Source organism: Nansenia antarctica (assembly GCF_963989245.1).
Source record: "Nansenia antarctica genome assembly, chromosome: 1".
Taxonomy (NCBI): domain Eukaryota; kingdom Metazoa; phylum Chordata; class Actinopteri; order Argentiniformes; family Microstomatidae; genus Nansenia; species Nansenia antarctica.
Window position 1 is genome coordinate 32,090,928 of NC_137674.1, and position 17,500 is coordinate 32,108,427.

Consider the following 17,500-nt stretch of genomic DNA (forward strand, 5'->3'; position numbering starts at 1 on the left):
GAACTGTCTACCACCTTCTAGAACGGTCTGCCACCTTTTAGAACTCTCTACCACCTTCTAGAACTGTCTACCACCTTCTAGAACTCTCTACCACCTTCTAGAACTGTCTACCACCTTCTAGAACTCTACCACCTTCTAGAACTCTCTACCACCTTCTAGAACGGTCTGCCACCTTCTAGAACTGTCTGCCACCTTCTAGAACTGTCTACCACCTTCTAGAACTGTCTACCTTTTAGACTGTCTACCACCTTCTAGAACTGTCTACCACCTTCTAGAACTGTCTACCACCTTCTAGAACGGTCTGCCACCTTTTAGAACTCTCTACCACCTTCTAGAAATGTCTACCACCTTCTAGAACTCTCTACCACCTTCTAGAACGGTCTGCCACCTTCTAGAACTGTCTACCACCTTCTAGAACTGTCTGCCACCTTCTAAAACTCTCTACCACCTTCTAGAAATGTCTGCCACCTTCTAGAACTGTCTGCCACCTTCTAGAACGGTCTGCCACCTTCTGGAACTGTCTACCATCTTCCAGCTCGGTTCAAACAGGGTTACAGACGTCAGGAGGAGGGTCTCACCTTGCTGGATGTCCTTCATCTCCAGGTGCAGGCTGGATATCAGGATGCCCACCGTCTGGGAGCGCTTCCCGTCCAGCAGCTTGATGATCTGGAGGAAGAGAGGGAACACACCAGCACACCTTTAAATAAGACAGGTACTGTTATAATATATGTATATTAGAATCAAGAGTCAATCAGAGAATTATTTTTATTGCCAAGTATTATTCGCACATACAGGAAATTGATTTGGTGTGGTTGGTGCATAAGACATAAAGACACAGACAACGAGATAATAAAAAACACACCAGTACACCACACAATCAGACAGGTACTATTATAATATATGTAGACATATATCTATCAGAATCAATCAGAGTCAATCAGAGAATTCTTAGAAGTATATTCGCACATACAATACTTGGTGTGGTTGGTGCATAAGACATAAAGACACAGACAACGATATAATAAAAAACAACAACAACGTAATAAACAACACTATATAAGCAAAAATTGTTTAAAAAGACAATGACAGAAAGGGGCAGTAGAGAAATAATTATGTTATTATGTGTATATATGTATATATATGTGCTGGTCATATAATTAGAATATCATCAAAAAGTTTATTTATTTCAGTAATTCCATTCAAAAAGTGAAACTTGTATAATGTATACATTCATTCCACACAGACTGATATATTTCAAGTGTTTATTGCTTTTAAATTTGATGATTATTACTGACAACTAATGAAAACCCCAAATTCAGTATCTCAGAAAATTAGAATATTACTTAAGACCAATACAAAACAAGTTTTTTTTAAAATGTTGGCCAACTGAAAAGTATGAACATGGAAAGTATAAGCATGTACAGCACTCAATACTTAGTTGGGGCTCCTTATGCCTGAATTACTGCAGCAATGCGGCGTGGCATGGAGTCCATCAGTCTGTGGCACTGCTCAGGTGTTATGAGATCCCAGGTTGCTCTGATAGTGGCCTTCAGCTCTTCTGCATTGTTGGGTCTGGCGCATCGCATCTTCCTCTTCACAATACCCCATAGATTTTCTATGGGGCTAAGGTCAGGCGAGTTTGCTGGCCAATTAAGAACAGGGATACCATGGTCCTTAAACCAGGTACTGGTATCTTTGGCACTGTGTGCAGGTGCCAAGTCCTGTTGGAAAATGAAATCTGCATCTCCATAAAGTTGGTCAGCAGCAGGAAGCATGAAGTGCTCTAAAACTTCCTGGTAGACGGCTGCGTTGACCCTGGACCTCAGAAAACACAGTGGACCAACACCAGCAGATGACATGGCACCCCAAACCATCACTGACGGTGGAAACTTTACACTGGATTTCAAGCAACGTGGATTCTGTGCCTCTCCTCTCTTCCTCCAGACTCTGGGACCTTGATTTCCAAAGGAAATGCAAAATGTACTTTCATCAGAGAACATTGGACCACTCAGCAGCAGTCCAGTCCTTTTTGTCTTTAGCCCAGACGAGACGCTTCTGACGCTGTCTCTTGTTCAAGAGTGGCTTGACACAAGGAATGCGACAGCTGAAACCCATGTCTTGCATACGTCTGTGTGTGGTGGTTCTTGAAGCACTGACTCCAGCTGCAAGTCCACTCTTTGTGAATCTCCCCCACATTTTTGAATCGGCTTTGTTTCACAATCCTCTCCAGGGTGCGGTTATCCCTATTGCTTGTACACTGTTTTCTACCACATCTTTTCCTTCCCTTCGCCTCTCTATTAATTTGCTTGGACACAGAGCTCTGTGAACAGCCAGCCTCTTTAGCAATGACCTTTTGTGTCTTGCCCTCCTTGTGCAAGGTGTCAATGGTCGTCTTTTGGACAACTGTCAGGTCAGCAGTCTCCCCCATGATTGTGTAGCCTACAGAACTGGACTGAGGGACCATTTAAAGGCGTTTGCAGGTGTTTTTAGTTAATTAGCTGATTAGAGTGTGGCACCAGGGGTCTTCAATATTGAACCTTTTCACAATATTCTAATTTTCTGAGATACTAAATTTGGGGTTTTCATTAGTTGTCAGTAATAATCATCAAAATTAAAAGCAATAAACACTTGAAATATATCAGTCTATGTGGAATGAATGTATACATTATACAAGTTTCACTTTTTGAATGGAATTACTGAAATAAATCAACTTTTTGATGATATTCTAATTATATGACCAGCACCCTATATGCCATTTAGCTGACACTTTTATCCAAATTTACATTGCAATAAGTGCATACATTTCAGTATATATGGTCCCAGCGGGAACCAAACCCACAACCTAAGTGTTGTTAGCATCATCCATGGGTGGAGAGTGAAGGTGGATAGGTGGGTACAGGTGGGTCATTAACACATAAAACCTTAATGATCATGTCACAAATGAAACATTTATTTTAAAATACATGCATTATGGTGATTGTTTAAGAGATGGAAAAATATCATTTTAATATTGCAAATGTTCCTGTATAATATACTATAATTATTATAATATATTATAATAACTATATAATATATTATTATAGTATAATGAATGGTCTTTATTGTCATTGATATAGTACAGGTACCAAACAATGAAATTTGGGATTAAATTAATTAGGAAGGCCTCAAAGATCTCCAGGGACCCGACCCACCCTGGGCACGTACACTTTACCAGGCTGCCCTCGAAAAGGAGGTTCAGGACCCTGGCCGCTAAGACAAACAGACTGAAGAACTGCTTCTACCACAGGGCCGTCCAGGCCCTGAACACAGCAAAGACCTAAGTTCTGGGCCCTGGACAGTCTGGACGGATTGTATGGCAGCTGCTGGACTGAAAAAATCAGGTGTAGTGCTGAGGCACAAACATGTAAATTTCAAGCCTGCAAACTGTGACACTTTAAATAACGTGAACAAATACTATTGTGCAATATGACAACCCTAGTTGACTATCTGTGCAGTATAGTACAGTGAATTGTGTACATAGCCTTTATTTATGTAAACCAGCTCCTTACCTTCTTGTGATTTTTTCTTTTTCTAAAAGTGTATATATATATTTTTTTTCTCCCCCTTTCCTAACACCAGGGGAGCCACCCCTCCTAAGTTTCGTTGTTTGGTACCTGTACTGTAGCAATGACAATGGAGTCCATTCATTCATTCATTCATTCATTCATTCAATCATTCATTCATTAAATTATATATACTATATAATATATTATTTTAGTATAATATATATGTATGTAAATGTATGCACTCTCTGCAATGAAAGTCGCATTGGACAAAAGTGTCAGCTAAATGGCTGTATATATATATATATATATATATATATATACAGTATATATATACTGTATATATATACAATCATATTAATATTGTCTTTATTTGCTCTGCATCACCTGTTCACAGCAGTGGTACAGCACAGTTGACAAGGAGCACACACCAATATTAATAATCTAGCCTAAATAATGTGATTGATCATCTGTCCTCAACCTTCACTATTCAACTGGGACAGACTGTAGAATACATCAACAGTGCATGTGCTCCTCTGTGGCTCAGTTGGTAGAGCATGGTGCTAACAGTGCTTACATTGTGGGTTCGATGCCCGCTGGGACCATATATGAACAATGTATGCACTCACTGCAACGTAAGTCACTTTGGATAAAAGCGAGTCAGCTAAATGGTGTATAATATCAACAGTGCGTGATGTCATTTCCTGTGAAAACGGATGACGCAGTCACTCCCCAGTCTAGAGCACTTGATGACTGATTAACCTAGGGACAGACAGTGCTCTCTCTGAGGCATTTCTGCGAGGCGTCTGTCTCTAACTCCAGACAGAATATCCACCACAGCCCATGGTGAACTCCAGACAGACAGAATATCCAACACAGCCCATGGTGAACTCCAGACAGACAGACAGACCATCCAACACAGCCCATGGTGACCCCAGGGCTAAGAGAGACAGATGATAGGAGAGCAACGCACGTCCCAAAGCCTTATGAAGTGACATCCATGAATCCACAGAATGTGCGGTACATGCAAATCCCTCCCTCACTCCCCTCCTCCTCCTCCTCCTCCTCCTCCTCCTCCCCAAAAAGAGCATGTGTGATATAATCACAAATATTAAAGCAGCGGGGGGAAAAAAGTGAAAAAAAAGAAAAAGGAACAAATGAAACTATAAACAGACATCTCTTCAGTCTGGAGGAGCAACGGGCGAAGGGGGTGGTTTTATAACAAACTATAAATTCACAGGATTTTTATTTGTGCCTACACATGGACACAATTACTTATGACTGAATTACCCATAAAGCCCAGAAAGACTTTTGGCAAGGTAAAGCCCTGCTCTAAAACTTAATGTCTCAACCTTCTTCATTAGGTAGCAAACGGCCTTTATTACCGGGGTCCCAGCTACCAGGGCATCTAGTGGGAACCGGGGCGTCAAGCCTTAGAAGTCAGTATTGCGTTACAGAAGCTAAAGGGGTGCATGCTGCTTTTCTAACGTCCATTACCCCGTATCACTGGGGATCTCCCCGCGACAGGGACATGAGAGAGAGAGTGAGAGGCTCTCCTAACACCTTTAATTAACTACCGTGGACGAGCCGCACTAAAACCCTCCCAGGAGCTCTTACACACTCGCCGCCGCCGCTCCAGAAAACAACCAATTAGCGCGCCCAGTTAACGTAACGAGAAAAGACAACTGATGCTTGGATGCTTGGTTACACACACACACACACACACATACACACGCGCGTGCGAGGTGCATAAGAGGTGAGAGTTAGCCTAGCCGCTAGGCTATACTGATGCTGATGCTGAGTGTTTGGAATCATATCGGGAATATAGCCTATCCAAAGAGAACAGCTACCTCTAGTGGACGTCAGGGGAACTGGCCGTCAGTCCCAAAGCTAAAGTGGAGCTCTGCAAGACAGAAGAAAAAACACACTCCGGTCATGGAGCAGCCGAGGCTTCAGTTGTGTGTGTGTGTCTGTGTATGTGTGTGTGTCTGTGTGTGTGTGTGTGTGTGTGGGGCGGCTGTGGCGCAGGAGGTAGAGCCGGCGTCTAATGATCGCAAGGTTGGCAGATCGGCGGTTTGAGCCCCGGCTGGCAACATGTCAAACTGTCCTTGGGCAAGACACTGAACCCCAAATTGCTCCCAATGAGCGGGCCGGCGCCTTGCATGGTAGCTTGCCACTATTGGTATGTGAATGGGTGTGTGAATGGGTGAATGAGAGGCCATTGTAAAGCACTTTGGAATAAGGTGCTATAATAAGTCAGTCCATTTGTGTGTGTGTGTGTGTGTGTGTGTGTGTGTGTGTGTGTGTGTAGACGAGGTGAAGCTACTGGACGAGCCCTGAGGGAGAGAGACAGAGAGAGAGACGGAGAGAGAGACAGAGAGAGAGACGGGGAGAGAGACAGAGAGACAGGGAGAGAGACAGAGAGAGAGAGAGAGACAGGGAGAGAGAGACAGGGAGAGACAGGGAGAGACAGGGAGAGTGATTGAGCGAGAGAGACAGGGAGAGAGACAGGGGAAGAGAGACGGGGAGAGAGACAGAGAGAGAGAGACGGGGAGAGAGAGACAGGGAGAGAGGCAGAGAAAGAGACAGGGAGAGAGACAGGGAGAGAGACAGGAAGAGAGACAGAGAAAGAGAGGGAGAGAGACAGAGAGAGAGACAGAGAGAGACAGGGAGAGACAGGGAGAGACAGAGAGAGAGACAGAGAGAGAGACAGGGAGAGAGAGACAGAGAGAGAGACAGGGAGAGAGACAGAGAGACAGACAGAGAGAGACAGAGAGACAGAGAGACAGAGACAGAGACAGAGAGAGACAGAGAGAGATGGAGAGAGACAGAGAGAGAGACAGAAAGACAGACAGAGACAGAGAGAGACACAGAGAGAGACAGAGAGAGACAGAGAGACAGACAGTGGTGTGAGGACTAGCAGGTGGCTGGTGTCCACCCTGGAGTGCATCAGGTTCAGTACTTTACACAGCCACACAAGCGGAGGCAGCTCTGTGTGTGTGTGTGTGTGTGTGTGTGTGTGTGTGTGACCGACTGACTGGTAACCAGCCAACCCCATCATGCCCTGTCGAGCTCCGCTTCCCCCAGAGAGAGAGAGAGAGAGAGAGAGAGAGAGAGAGAGAGAGAGAGGGAGAGAGAGAGAGAGCGAGAGAGAGATGTTACAATAACAAACGGATCAAGACATCTCATCCAGAACCACCTACACCGAACATAGCGCAGTGCTCATCCCAGAGACACACACAAAAACCCCTCTATATTCCCTCTCTGTGTTAATCTTACACCCACTCTCCCACGTCATTGCCAACACTCAAACCAAAAATATGCTTTTAATAAAACCCGCCAGGAGCCCAACTCGTAAGTCATCGCCTAAATACGACGTGGGGTCTGAACCAATTAAAACCTCTGTTTGTTTAAGCGAGGATCCTCAGTGCACGGACCGTGATACCAGAGGGTGATTTATGGGCGCCGCTGCTGAAGGGGAATTGATGGACGATGTTTACGTGGGCGGTGTTACTGATGTACACACAGGGTGTCGGGCTGAAGGGGGTGTGGGGGGGGGTATGGTGAGGGGAGGGGGGGGGGGGGGGGGTATGGTGAGGGGAGGGGGGTGGCAGGCAGCCTGGCACTGTAAATCCTGTCACGGTGTAATCTAAACACCCCCCTCCACCCCCCTCCTCCGTGATGGACCCACTGGGATGAGCCTCCTCCTAATCTCATCTCATCTCTCTTGACTCATCTCATCTCCGCCCCTCGTTCTCGCGCTCCTGATCCTCGCCATGCCGAATGCGCCGACACGCGCATCACATCCTCTCCCCCCCGCCCCCCCACTTCAAAAAGTGTCCTCTTCCTCCTCCTCCTCCGCCCCGGCTGTGCAGAGTGGAGCCACATGCCTGCAATTACGACCCCTGGACATGGACGAGAGGAGGAGAAGAAGCCCCGCTCCCTAACGTGCCCCCCCCCCCCCCCCCTCGCGCTCCTAAGATGTCCCCCCGCTCCCTAACATGTCTACCCCCCCCTCCCCGCTCCCTAACATGGCCCCCCCCCTCCCCGCTCCCTAACATGTCATCTCCATCTCTGTGTCTTTGATATGATAATCATCGTGAGGGGGAAAAAAGCTTGAGAGACTTAGATTTGGACTGGGCACATGACACACATTACCCCTCTTGTGTGTGTGTGTGTGTGTGTGTGAGGGTGGACACACACACACACACACACACACACACACACCCCTTTCCCCTGCTCTACCAACCTCCCGGTCCACTTAGGGTCCTGGGTGTCGAGTTGTGCTGGAAGAGAGATGGAAGAAAAAAGGCCTCATCTCCATAATGCGCGCACACACACACACACACACACACACACACACACACACACACACACACACACACTCACTCTCACACACACACGCACACGCACACACACACACACACACTCCATTAATTTGTTTCCTTGAACAAGCCCATGGGCCCTGTGTGTGCGGAGAGTTAGCAGATCTGGCAACACTTTGTTAACATGGGCGTCAGGCATGTAGAACAGTACTGTCATCACGCACACTCACACTCACACTCACACTCACACTCACACTCACACTCACACTCTCACACACTCTCTCTCTCTCTCACACACACACACACACACACACACACACACACACACACTCACTCAGATCCACCCAACAGCCCAATATGTTAAGCACACTGAAACCATGTGTGGCTGCTTGATAGAGAGAGAGACAGATTGACTGTGTCCGTGTGTGTGTGTCTGTGTGTGTGTCTGTGTGTGAGTGTCTTTGTGTGTGTGTGTGTGTGTGTGTGTGTGTCTGTGTGCCTGTGTGTCTGTCTGTGTGTGTGTGCATGTCTGTATGTCTCTGTGTGTGTGTGTGTGTGTGTGTGTCTGTGTGCCTGTCTGTGTGTGTGTGTGTGCATGTCTGTATGTCTGTGTGTGTGTGTGTGTGTGTCTGTGTCTGGGACTATCGGCTCGTCAGAGGGACTGCTGGTGTGTCAGACGTCCTCGGGGGAGGACAGGTATTGCAGAGGAAGGCAAAGATCTCCTGATTGACCCTGTGTCTGCCCCGTCCCTCCCTCCCTCCCTCCCTCCCTCCCTCCCGCTCTACACCTCTCTCCTCCATCCACCCTCTTCTTTCCTCCATCCCTTTCACCTGTCATCCAACCAGCCCTGCCACCCCTCCCTACACCCCCCCATACCCAATCTCCTCCCCATCTCCTCTCCTATCCTCCGTCCATCCCCCTCTCCTCCACTCCCTCTCCTATCCTCCATCCCCCTCTCCTACCCTCCATCCCCCTCTCCTCTTCTCCATCCCCCTCTCCTCTCCTCCACCCCCCCTCCTCTCCTCCACCCCCCCTCCTCTCCTCTTCTCTCAGAATCAGAATTCTTTTTATTGCCAAGTATTATTCGCACGTACAGGAAATTGACTTTGTGTACTCTGTGACTCCTCCATCCCTCTCTCCTCCCCTCCATCCCTCTCCTCTCATCCACCCCCCTCTCCTAACCTCCATCCCCCTCTCCTCTCCCCCGGGTATGACGGGGTAGGTAACTTCTCGGAAAAAACCCAAATCACCAGATGATTCACAAGTTTGCAGCTCGCAGTCTTAGAAACGTTTAGGGATAAAAGACAAAGATGTAAACAAGTCTCTTTTGTTTAGCCGGCCGTCCGTAGATACGAGGAGACCGAGCCAATACCGTTCCACATTACGGTACCGTCGCCCACGTAATCACAGTTGGACCTGAACTGCTCTCTCTGGCCCAAACACAGACCCTGGACCAGATACTAGGCCTCCCCCTATAAGCCAGCACACTGCTCAGGACTTATAAATATTGATCCCTTCATAGCACACACGCACTGTATCTACTCTGAAATGATAACTACCACAATCACAAGTGATGTTTATTAGCATTTCAAAGTCATTGAAGTGCGTGCATTTGTCTGTTTATTGGGCTAGCGAGCGTAGCTAGCGAGTGAGACCTCGGGGAGTGAGCGGAGAGTCTGACAGAGGGACCAGAGGAGAGGCCATGAGAGGCTGCTGGCAGCAGGACCGATGTCTCAGTGGCTCTCTGGGTTTGGATCAAATGCTACGGGGCTAGCTGTAGCTTGCGGCTTCAGAGTGACCAGACTGGATGGAGAGGAGCTCCAGCCAGGGATGGAGACACACACACGCGCACGCGCACACGCACACGCTCACACACACAAACACACACACACACACGCACACACGCACACACGCACACACACCGTTAGGGCCTCTAGAGTGGACTGGAGCCGTGACAGATTGATCAGAACAGGGGACTAGGGGCCGTGTATGGATTGAGTGGGGGCCAGTCTGGGCCAGTGGCCGATGTGTAATTGTGTGGACGCCACGCTCAGGACCACAGGGGTGGTGGCGGGGGGGCGGGGGTGCGCTGACGTGGCTGAAGGAGAAGTGCAGGGTTGCAGCTTTGGGACTTGACAACAACTGGGGCCACTGAGCTCTGCAGACACCAGGGCAGATGTTCCATGGAGGAGGTACGCACTACGCACACTATCCAACCACACTGTGTTCTCTAGGCCTGTGTTAGATTCTGCTCAAGACATTATATTTGACGTTTTTGGGCATTTAGCCATGACGCCTTATTCCAAAGCGACTTACATATACAAACCAAATCCATTTGAGTAAGTAGGTGAAACTTCTATCCATCAGTCATGGCAGGAAGAAGTCATCTAGTGGGGTTTTATGGCGGTTGGCATCCAGCATTACTGGTGCATCATTACCGCCACCTACGATGCTGGCCAGAGACAGAGACACACAGTGTGTGTCTGTGTGTGTATGTATTTGTGTGTGTGTGTATGTGTGTGTGTGTGTGTGTGTGTGAGGGTGTGTGTGTGTCTTGAAAAATAAAACCAACTAAACAGGTTCAATGTGCAAAAGGAAACTGCACGTCATCTAACACATCAAAAGCTGCCTGTGAAATCAGGAGAAAGTTCCAAAGCACTGAAGAGGACTGTTTAGTCTGAGGCCTGGTTCTGAGGTGTAATCCATCTAAAGGTAGATTCTGCTACCCAGCTGTTCTACCGTACACACACAGGAACCGATGAACCCATTACCACCGGTTAGTCTTGTTTGACCTCAGAGCTGGCAACACCAATCACCAAGAATCGGGAGGGGAAGCGTTTTACTCCTGGCTTACTTTGCGCTGTGTTGTTTTGGCTCCATTTAAGGATGGGATCCTGGTTAACAGAGCTCTTACAACTGGCAAACTCAGAGTTTTGAATGGAAAGTTACAGAAGCAGGGAGCCGCCTCAGGGTTTGGGCCAAAGGCTAGAACTTGCTGACACCCTTGTCCTCTTTTTGGCAGACGCTCCTAAAAATGACTGACGATCTCGAACAAGGGAAAAGGCTAAGAAAAGTGTGTCATTACCGCCCTCGTGTGGTCGCGGTGAGACTGACGTTATGACGATGATGCGAGACAGGTGTCAGAGAGCTTTCGGATGACAGTTTTAAAAGTGCGTGGGTCCCTGCATGGAACAATCTAGAAGAGCATATCCTCTCCCACATTCAAGGCTCTCAGACTTTAGTTTTTCAAACTCTTTGAAAGCCCCGAAAAAAGCTCCAATGCAGCAGGAGCCAAGACAATATAACATGAGTAGTAGAGAGGGGGAGGCGGGAGTGTGTGGAAGAAGTCAGACCAACCTTCTTAGTTTTGGCCTTCTTCTCGTAGGTGTCGGAGAGAGGCTTCTTCTTTGGCTGCAGAGTGGCCTTGGAGAACAGGTCCTCAAACTCCTTGGTGTCGATGATATCTGGCTCCTCGAGAGATCCCCACAGAGTGTTATTACTGGAAACAGACACAGAGACAGGCTTTTAGTTCTTGGGGGAGAGATATATGGGCCCAGGAGAACCACACATTGCACCATAAAAAACTCAACAGTGAAGAAAACAAGCAGTGTTTTCGGCGATGACATCAGAGTCATGTTACGGGGGGGTGGGGGGGGGGGGGGGTGACGACTTGGGGAAAACATGGAAAAAACAGGGTGCTTCTCTCTACGCATTTTGTCCCTGCCAGACAGATAAACAGCCGGTGTAGAGGTTTATTGAATGTTTACTCAGGCTGTCCTTTGTTTATTTGAGTCATTACTGATATTTGTTTGAGGGAAGAGTTTGCAAGAATGCAGAGAAAACATCCCGGAATGTCCGTTTAAAAATGACTATTTTTTTTCCGGGTGAGCCAAAATCTCATGCCTCGATTCTGGAGGTTTCACTGAGTTTAGGTATTTTTTTGCTCTAAAGGTGCGTTTCAAACACAAACTCACCAGGAGAATGGGCAGTATAGTATTGTGTTTCCACTGTTGCCGAGTAACGATGAAAGCAAACAGAGGAGGAGGAGGAGGAGGAGGAGGAGGATGAGTGTCTGTGTGCAGAGTTCAATCCTGGGTTCGCCGCGGTGCCTTGACTTTCCATTCCTATTTTAACTCACAGGGCCAGTATCTCTTTAGACAGACAGACAGTGCAGCAGGCTGGGCCTATGAGAAGTGATCCAGACCCCCAGTGTCTGCTAATGAAAGGAGTATAGGGAGTGGATGAAGTCGAGCCATAACTCAAGTCTGTACTGTATATATATATATATATATATATATATATACGTATATATATATATATATATATATATATATATATATATATATAGGCCAGGTCAGGCAGTCTCACTGCAGACAGGTTTGAGACAGATTCATCAGGACCCACCCATGAGAGGGAGATCAGGGATCTTATCTGATTCTCTACTAGGGAGATACAGACCGTGTGCTACTCCTACCCACAATATAGGAGATTATCTACTGCTTCTCAAAGTAAAGAGTGTTTTAGTCTTCGTCTATGAAGGTTAACAGTGAATCACACCATTCATTTTCTTATTAAAATGCTTCTTCTAAACTGTAAGGCCTGTCTTAACACTAGAATCTGTGAGTAAAGAATTTCAAATTTTCAGGACCCTCCTTTCATGACTTTTCCTAGATATGTGCGTTCTACCACCAGTATCCTTACATTTTCAAAATCACATCAGGATTGAGATTGAGATTGAGATTGAGATAACGTTTATTGCCACTATGCATTACACATATAGGAATTTGCTTCGTCACCACAGCAAGTGCGTTTATACTTTTTTCACATATCAAAAAACAGGACAACACAACAACAACACAGGACAGACAACAGTGCATTGTATAGTGCGGTATAAAGTAAAGTGCAGTGCAGAGTTTTTTTCAGTAAGTCCAGTTCAGTCCTGGGCAGACTTGGGGGCGGGGGGGGGGGGGGAAGCCAGAGTCATTTAACAGCCTGGCGGCTGAGGGGTAGAAGCTGAGCCTGTGGCGGGCCTTAAGTGCCTTAGGCAGCCGCAACCTTCTTCCAGAGGGAAGCAGGGTGAGGAGGCCGTGGCCGGGGTGGAAGGGGTCAGCCATGATCTTCCTTGCCCTCCTCAGAGCCCTGGTGTCATGCAGGGAGTTGAGGGAGGGCAAGGGACAGCCGATCACCCTCTCTGCTGAACGTCGCACCCGCTGCAACTTGGCCTTGTCCTTGGTCGTTGCAGCAGGGAACCAGGTGATGATGGAGTGGGTGAGGATGGATTCTATGATGGCCGTGTAGAACTGGACCATCATGGACCTCGGCAGCCTGAGTTTCCTCAGCTGCCGGAGGAAGAACATCCTCTTCTGGGCCTTCTTTGTGAGGACCTCGGTGTTCTGCTCCCACTTTAGGTCCCGGGAGATGGTCATGCCTAGAAAGCGGCATGACTCCACGGAGGCCACCGGGGTACCTCCCAGCGTGATGGGAGGGGGCAGGGCTGCTTTCCTTCGGAAGTCCACCACCATCTCCACTGTTTTTAGAGCATTTAGCTCCAGATTGTTTAAGCTGCACCATCTCTGCAGCCCCTCGATCTCACCCCTGTAGGCAGATTCGTCCCCCCCGGAGATGAGGCCCACCAGGGTGGTGTCGTCTGCAAACTTCAGGAGCTTGACCGAGGGGTGGCGGGAGACACAGCTGTTGGTGTAGAGGGAGAATAGTGCTGGAGACAGGACGCAGCCCTGCGGGGAGCCCGTGCTGGTGGTCCTGGAGCTGGAAATGCTCTTCCCCAGCTTCACCCGCTGAGACCTGTCAGTCAGGAAGTCCGTGATCCACCTGCAGGTGGAGACCGGCACCTGCAGCAGGGATAGCTGGTGCTCCAGGATGTGTGGGAGGATCGTGTTGAAGGCCGAGCTGAAGTCCACGAACAGGATCCTGAAGGATCTTGAAGCACGCTGGGACGTGACACAGCTCCAGCGAGGCGTTGAAGATGTTGGTGAACACCGGGGCCAGCTGGTCGGCGCAGTGCTTCAAGACAGAGGGAGAGACGGAATCCGGACCAGCTGCCTTCCGGGGATTCTGCCTCTTAAACAGTCTGTTTACCTCTCGCACTGTGACAGAGAGAGGGGGTGGGGAAAGGGGGGTGGGGGTGGGCGGGGCGGGTGAGGAGGGGGGAGGGAGGGGGGGGGGAGGGGGGAGGTAGCAGGAGGGACATTGGCCCCCCTGGGGGACGGGGGTGGTGGTTGTAGCCGGGGGGTGTGGAGGGAGAGGGCGGGGGTGGGCGGGAACCTCTCTTTCTCAAACCTACAATAGAACTCGTTCAGCTCGTTAGCGAGGGGGAGGTTGTCGGACATCAGCGGGGACCTGGGTTTGTAGTTGGTGATGGTCTTTAGGCCTTTCCAGACGGAGGCGGAATCCCCCTCAGAGAGCTGTTTCTGCAGCTTCTCCGAAAAGCGATGCTTCGCCTCCTTCACCGCTTTGGCGAACCTGTACTTGGCCTGCTTGACCCGGTCCACGTCCCCACTGCGCCTAGCCACCTCCTTCTCTGACCTCAGACGCCTGAGTTGGGATGAAAACCAGGGCTTGTCGTTGTTGAAGGACTTCCTGGAGCGGAGGGGGACACACACCTCCTCGCCAAGGCTGATAAATGATGTAACATATCATGATGTAACACAACATGATAAGCTAGTATAAAGCTATTTTATTTTAAGCCGTTTTTCTGTGTAGGAAGCAGGCTAATTTACAAGCCGGCAACTAGTGGTTGTTGTGTGTAAATAGCAGCTTGAGCATTGTAAAGAGGCAGCTCTTTTAGTAGGTAAAAGGGCTGTTCTAGTGTTAATCTGTATTGAGTTGATAATTGGGTCTCTCCACTCATCTAGGTCATGAAATCAGGCTTTGGCAAGGCCGAGTGCACTGGAGGCAGACGTTTTACAGCTGAAGAGATGAAGTTAACTCAACAAACAACCAGAAAAAGGCTTGGCAGGCCTGGTGATGGCTGAAATACCACAGAAATCAACCCCACTGCCAGGGAATCAATTAGGGTCAAGTGAGTCCAATCGTGTCCATTTGCCATTGGCTTCCCACGAGGTAGTGAGAGCATTTGCCTGGAACAGACAACGGTGTTTCTCTGAGGACATAATGATACCCCCCTGAAAAACCCTCCCTTTCATTTCATACTGCCTTCAGAGACTATACACACTCCAAATGGGGACTGACTCCAACAAATCTCGCCAGAGGAAGGTATAATGGAAAATTAAATGAAGCAAACGCTACAAAACCTCTCAAAAACCTCTACAACCTCTCCTTATTCCACCCTAGACAGTGTTTGGGACCAGACCAAGGCCAGACCGTTGCATCGTAATCCTGTCGAAAAACGATAGTTCTGGGGCCTCATTTATAAAAAAGTACTTGAATGTCATCTTTGACTTTCACGTAAGCACATTTTTCTAAACGGACGTAAGCATTATTTATAAAACGGGCTGCGATGGTTTAAAATTGCGTACGTGCTTCCTTCTATAAATACCAACGTAGGTAAAATGAACGCAGGTGAATGAGGTTTGTATTAACGCCCTGTGATAGCGGCTCAATTATAGCGGCTGAATTAAGCCAAGTGCTATAATATAGGGTAGTCTGGAAGCGGGAGAGGGCAGAGAAGGGTGGCTTCTCGGTAAGTTGCATTTGTAACGTTTGATCATGACAACTAACCAGGCAAATGCTTATACTCAGTAGTCTACTCAAGTTGTAAAAGAAAATCAGGGGAGGTGGTGGATTTTATCACATGAGGACAATTTTAGCATCCCCTCAGCGTCAGTGACTTCAGTGTCAGTAACTTGGTAAAAATGTCATTGCATGTGTGCGTGCCCCCTCGCACCTTGAAATAGCAGTAATACCACGTTCATTGATAAAATGACATAAAGTATGGAAAGAGGGGATGGCCGTTTTAGAAGGGGGACGATTTTGACTGTTTTAATTTCAGGTCCCCCTCATCCCCCCTCAACTCGAGTGCTGCTTATATTGTAATAATATAATGGTCTTATTCTTATCAGGTGACATTGAAAACATGGCTGCGAACTCCCTTTGCGAACTCCCAGACACCGGAGAAAATCCAGTATAATTTAGCGCATGGCCGGGCAAGGTCCGTTGTGGAACGCACTAGGCATGTTGAAGGGGAGATAGACAGCTCCGGATCACATGCCTGTAATAACTCCGCATAACCAGTAGGTAATGTGCATACGCAAGGTCAATACTCGACGTCGAGCTATGATCGTTTCCACGGTCAAATCGACTCACGTTGGAATTGTATAAATCACTACGTTGACGTGCTTTTCTACGTACGACACGGGTAAGATCAACATTTTATCTAAGTACTTTCTATAAATGAGGCCCCTGTTGTTAACTATTCCCCCCACGATAGCAGCTCTCTGGTTCTGTACAAACCGATTCATTTTACATTCACGTTGTAAAACTTGAATTCAAGTTTGTTGGCATTCAAAAATAACTTACAACAAATGCATTTGTCTAAGTAAGTGAATCATCTATCCATCGGTCATCTCAGGAAAAAGTTGGCAGTCAAAATTCTAGAAGAAGGAAGAAATAGTATATATATTATTATTATTATTATTATTATTATTATTATTATATATAAATAAACATTAAAAACCTCAAATTGAGCCAGGCCAGAGCCCTCACAGTGTTTACAGCGGACCGCCGACTTGATCCGCGTCCAGTTAAAAAGCCTGAGCGCTTTAATGCTCGTCAACTTTCACTTCTACTGTAAAATTTATAGCAGACATGAAAACCACTGTGGCCCAGTCAGCCCTCCGCTACCAGGGGCCAGCAGCAGTGTGTGAACCACAGCTCAGCTTCCCTCCGTAATCCAAGCCATAGAAACCCAAGGCTGTAAAGCTGGGAGTCTGGCATGCAGCAGTATACACCAAAGCCACTTTTACATGAGCTGAATAAGCCGCTCCATTACATGTGACTGGGGCTCCTGGGCCGGGGCGGCGGTGTAAGTCAGGAGGCAGCAGGACGCAGCTGGGGGATGTTTTATGAGAGTGTCTGTGTGTCTGATGTGAGTCTGTGTATCTGATGTGAGTCTGTGTGTATCTGATGTGTGTCTGATGTGAGTCTGATGTGTATCTGATGTGAGTCTGATGTGAGTCTGATGTGTATCTGATGTGAGTCTGATGTGAGTCTGATGTGTATCTGATGTGAGTCTGTGTGTATCTGATGTGTCTGATGTGTGAGTGGCTCACAGAGGGAGGCCGTGGCAATGATGACAGCTTGGTTAACAAGAACAATACGTAGCGGTGGTAATAATGATAATAATAATAATAATAATAATAATAATAATAATCATAATAATAATAATACAAGTACTAGTGCTAGTACTGCTACTGCTGCTACTACTACTACTACCACCACTATACTACTACTACTACTACTACTACTACTACTACTACTACTACTACTACTACTACCACTACTGCTACTGCTACTACTACTACTGCTACTACTTTACTGCTACTACTACTACTACTACTGCTACTACTACTACTACCACTATACTACTACTGCTACTACTACTACTACTACTACTACTACTACTACTACTACTACTACTACTACTGCTACTGCTAC

At 47.5% G+C, this 17,500-nt stretch overlaps 1 protein-coding gene across 1 annotated transcript in view; it reads right to left on the minus strand.

The window, feature by feature from the left end:
- The window catches only part of LOC308175720 (formin), a gene marked incomplete at both ends in the record, with an annotated part of 86,528 nt that overhangs the window by 34,264 nt on the left and 34,764 nt on the right, over positions 1-17,500 (minus strand). The window contains 2 exons of the mRNA XM_080550268.1: positions 579-666; positions 11,225-11,366. Of these exons, the coding sequence (XP_080406394.1) occupies positions 579-666; positions 11,225-11,366 (230 nt within the window). The remainder of the gene's footprint in view (positions 1-578; positions 667-11,224; positions 11,367-17,500) is intronic.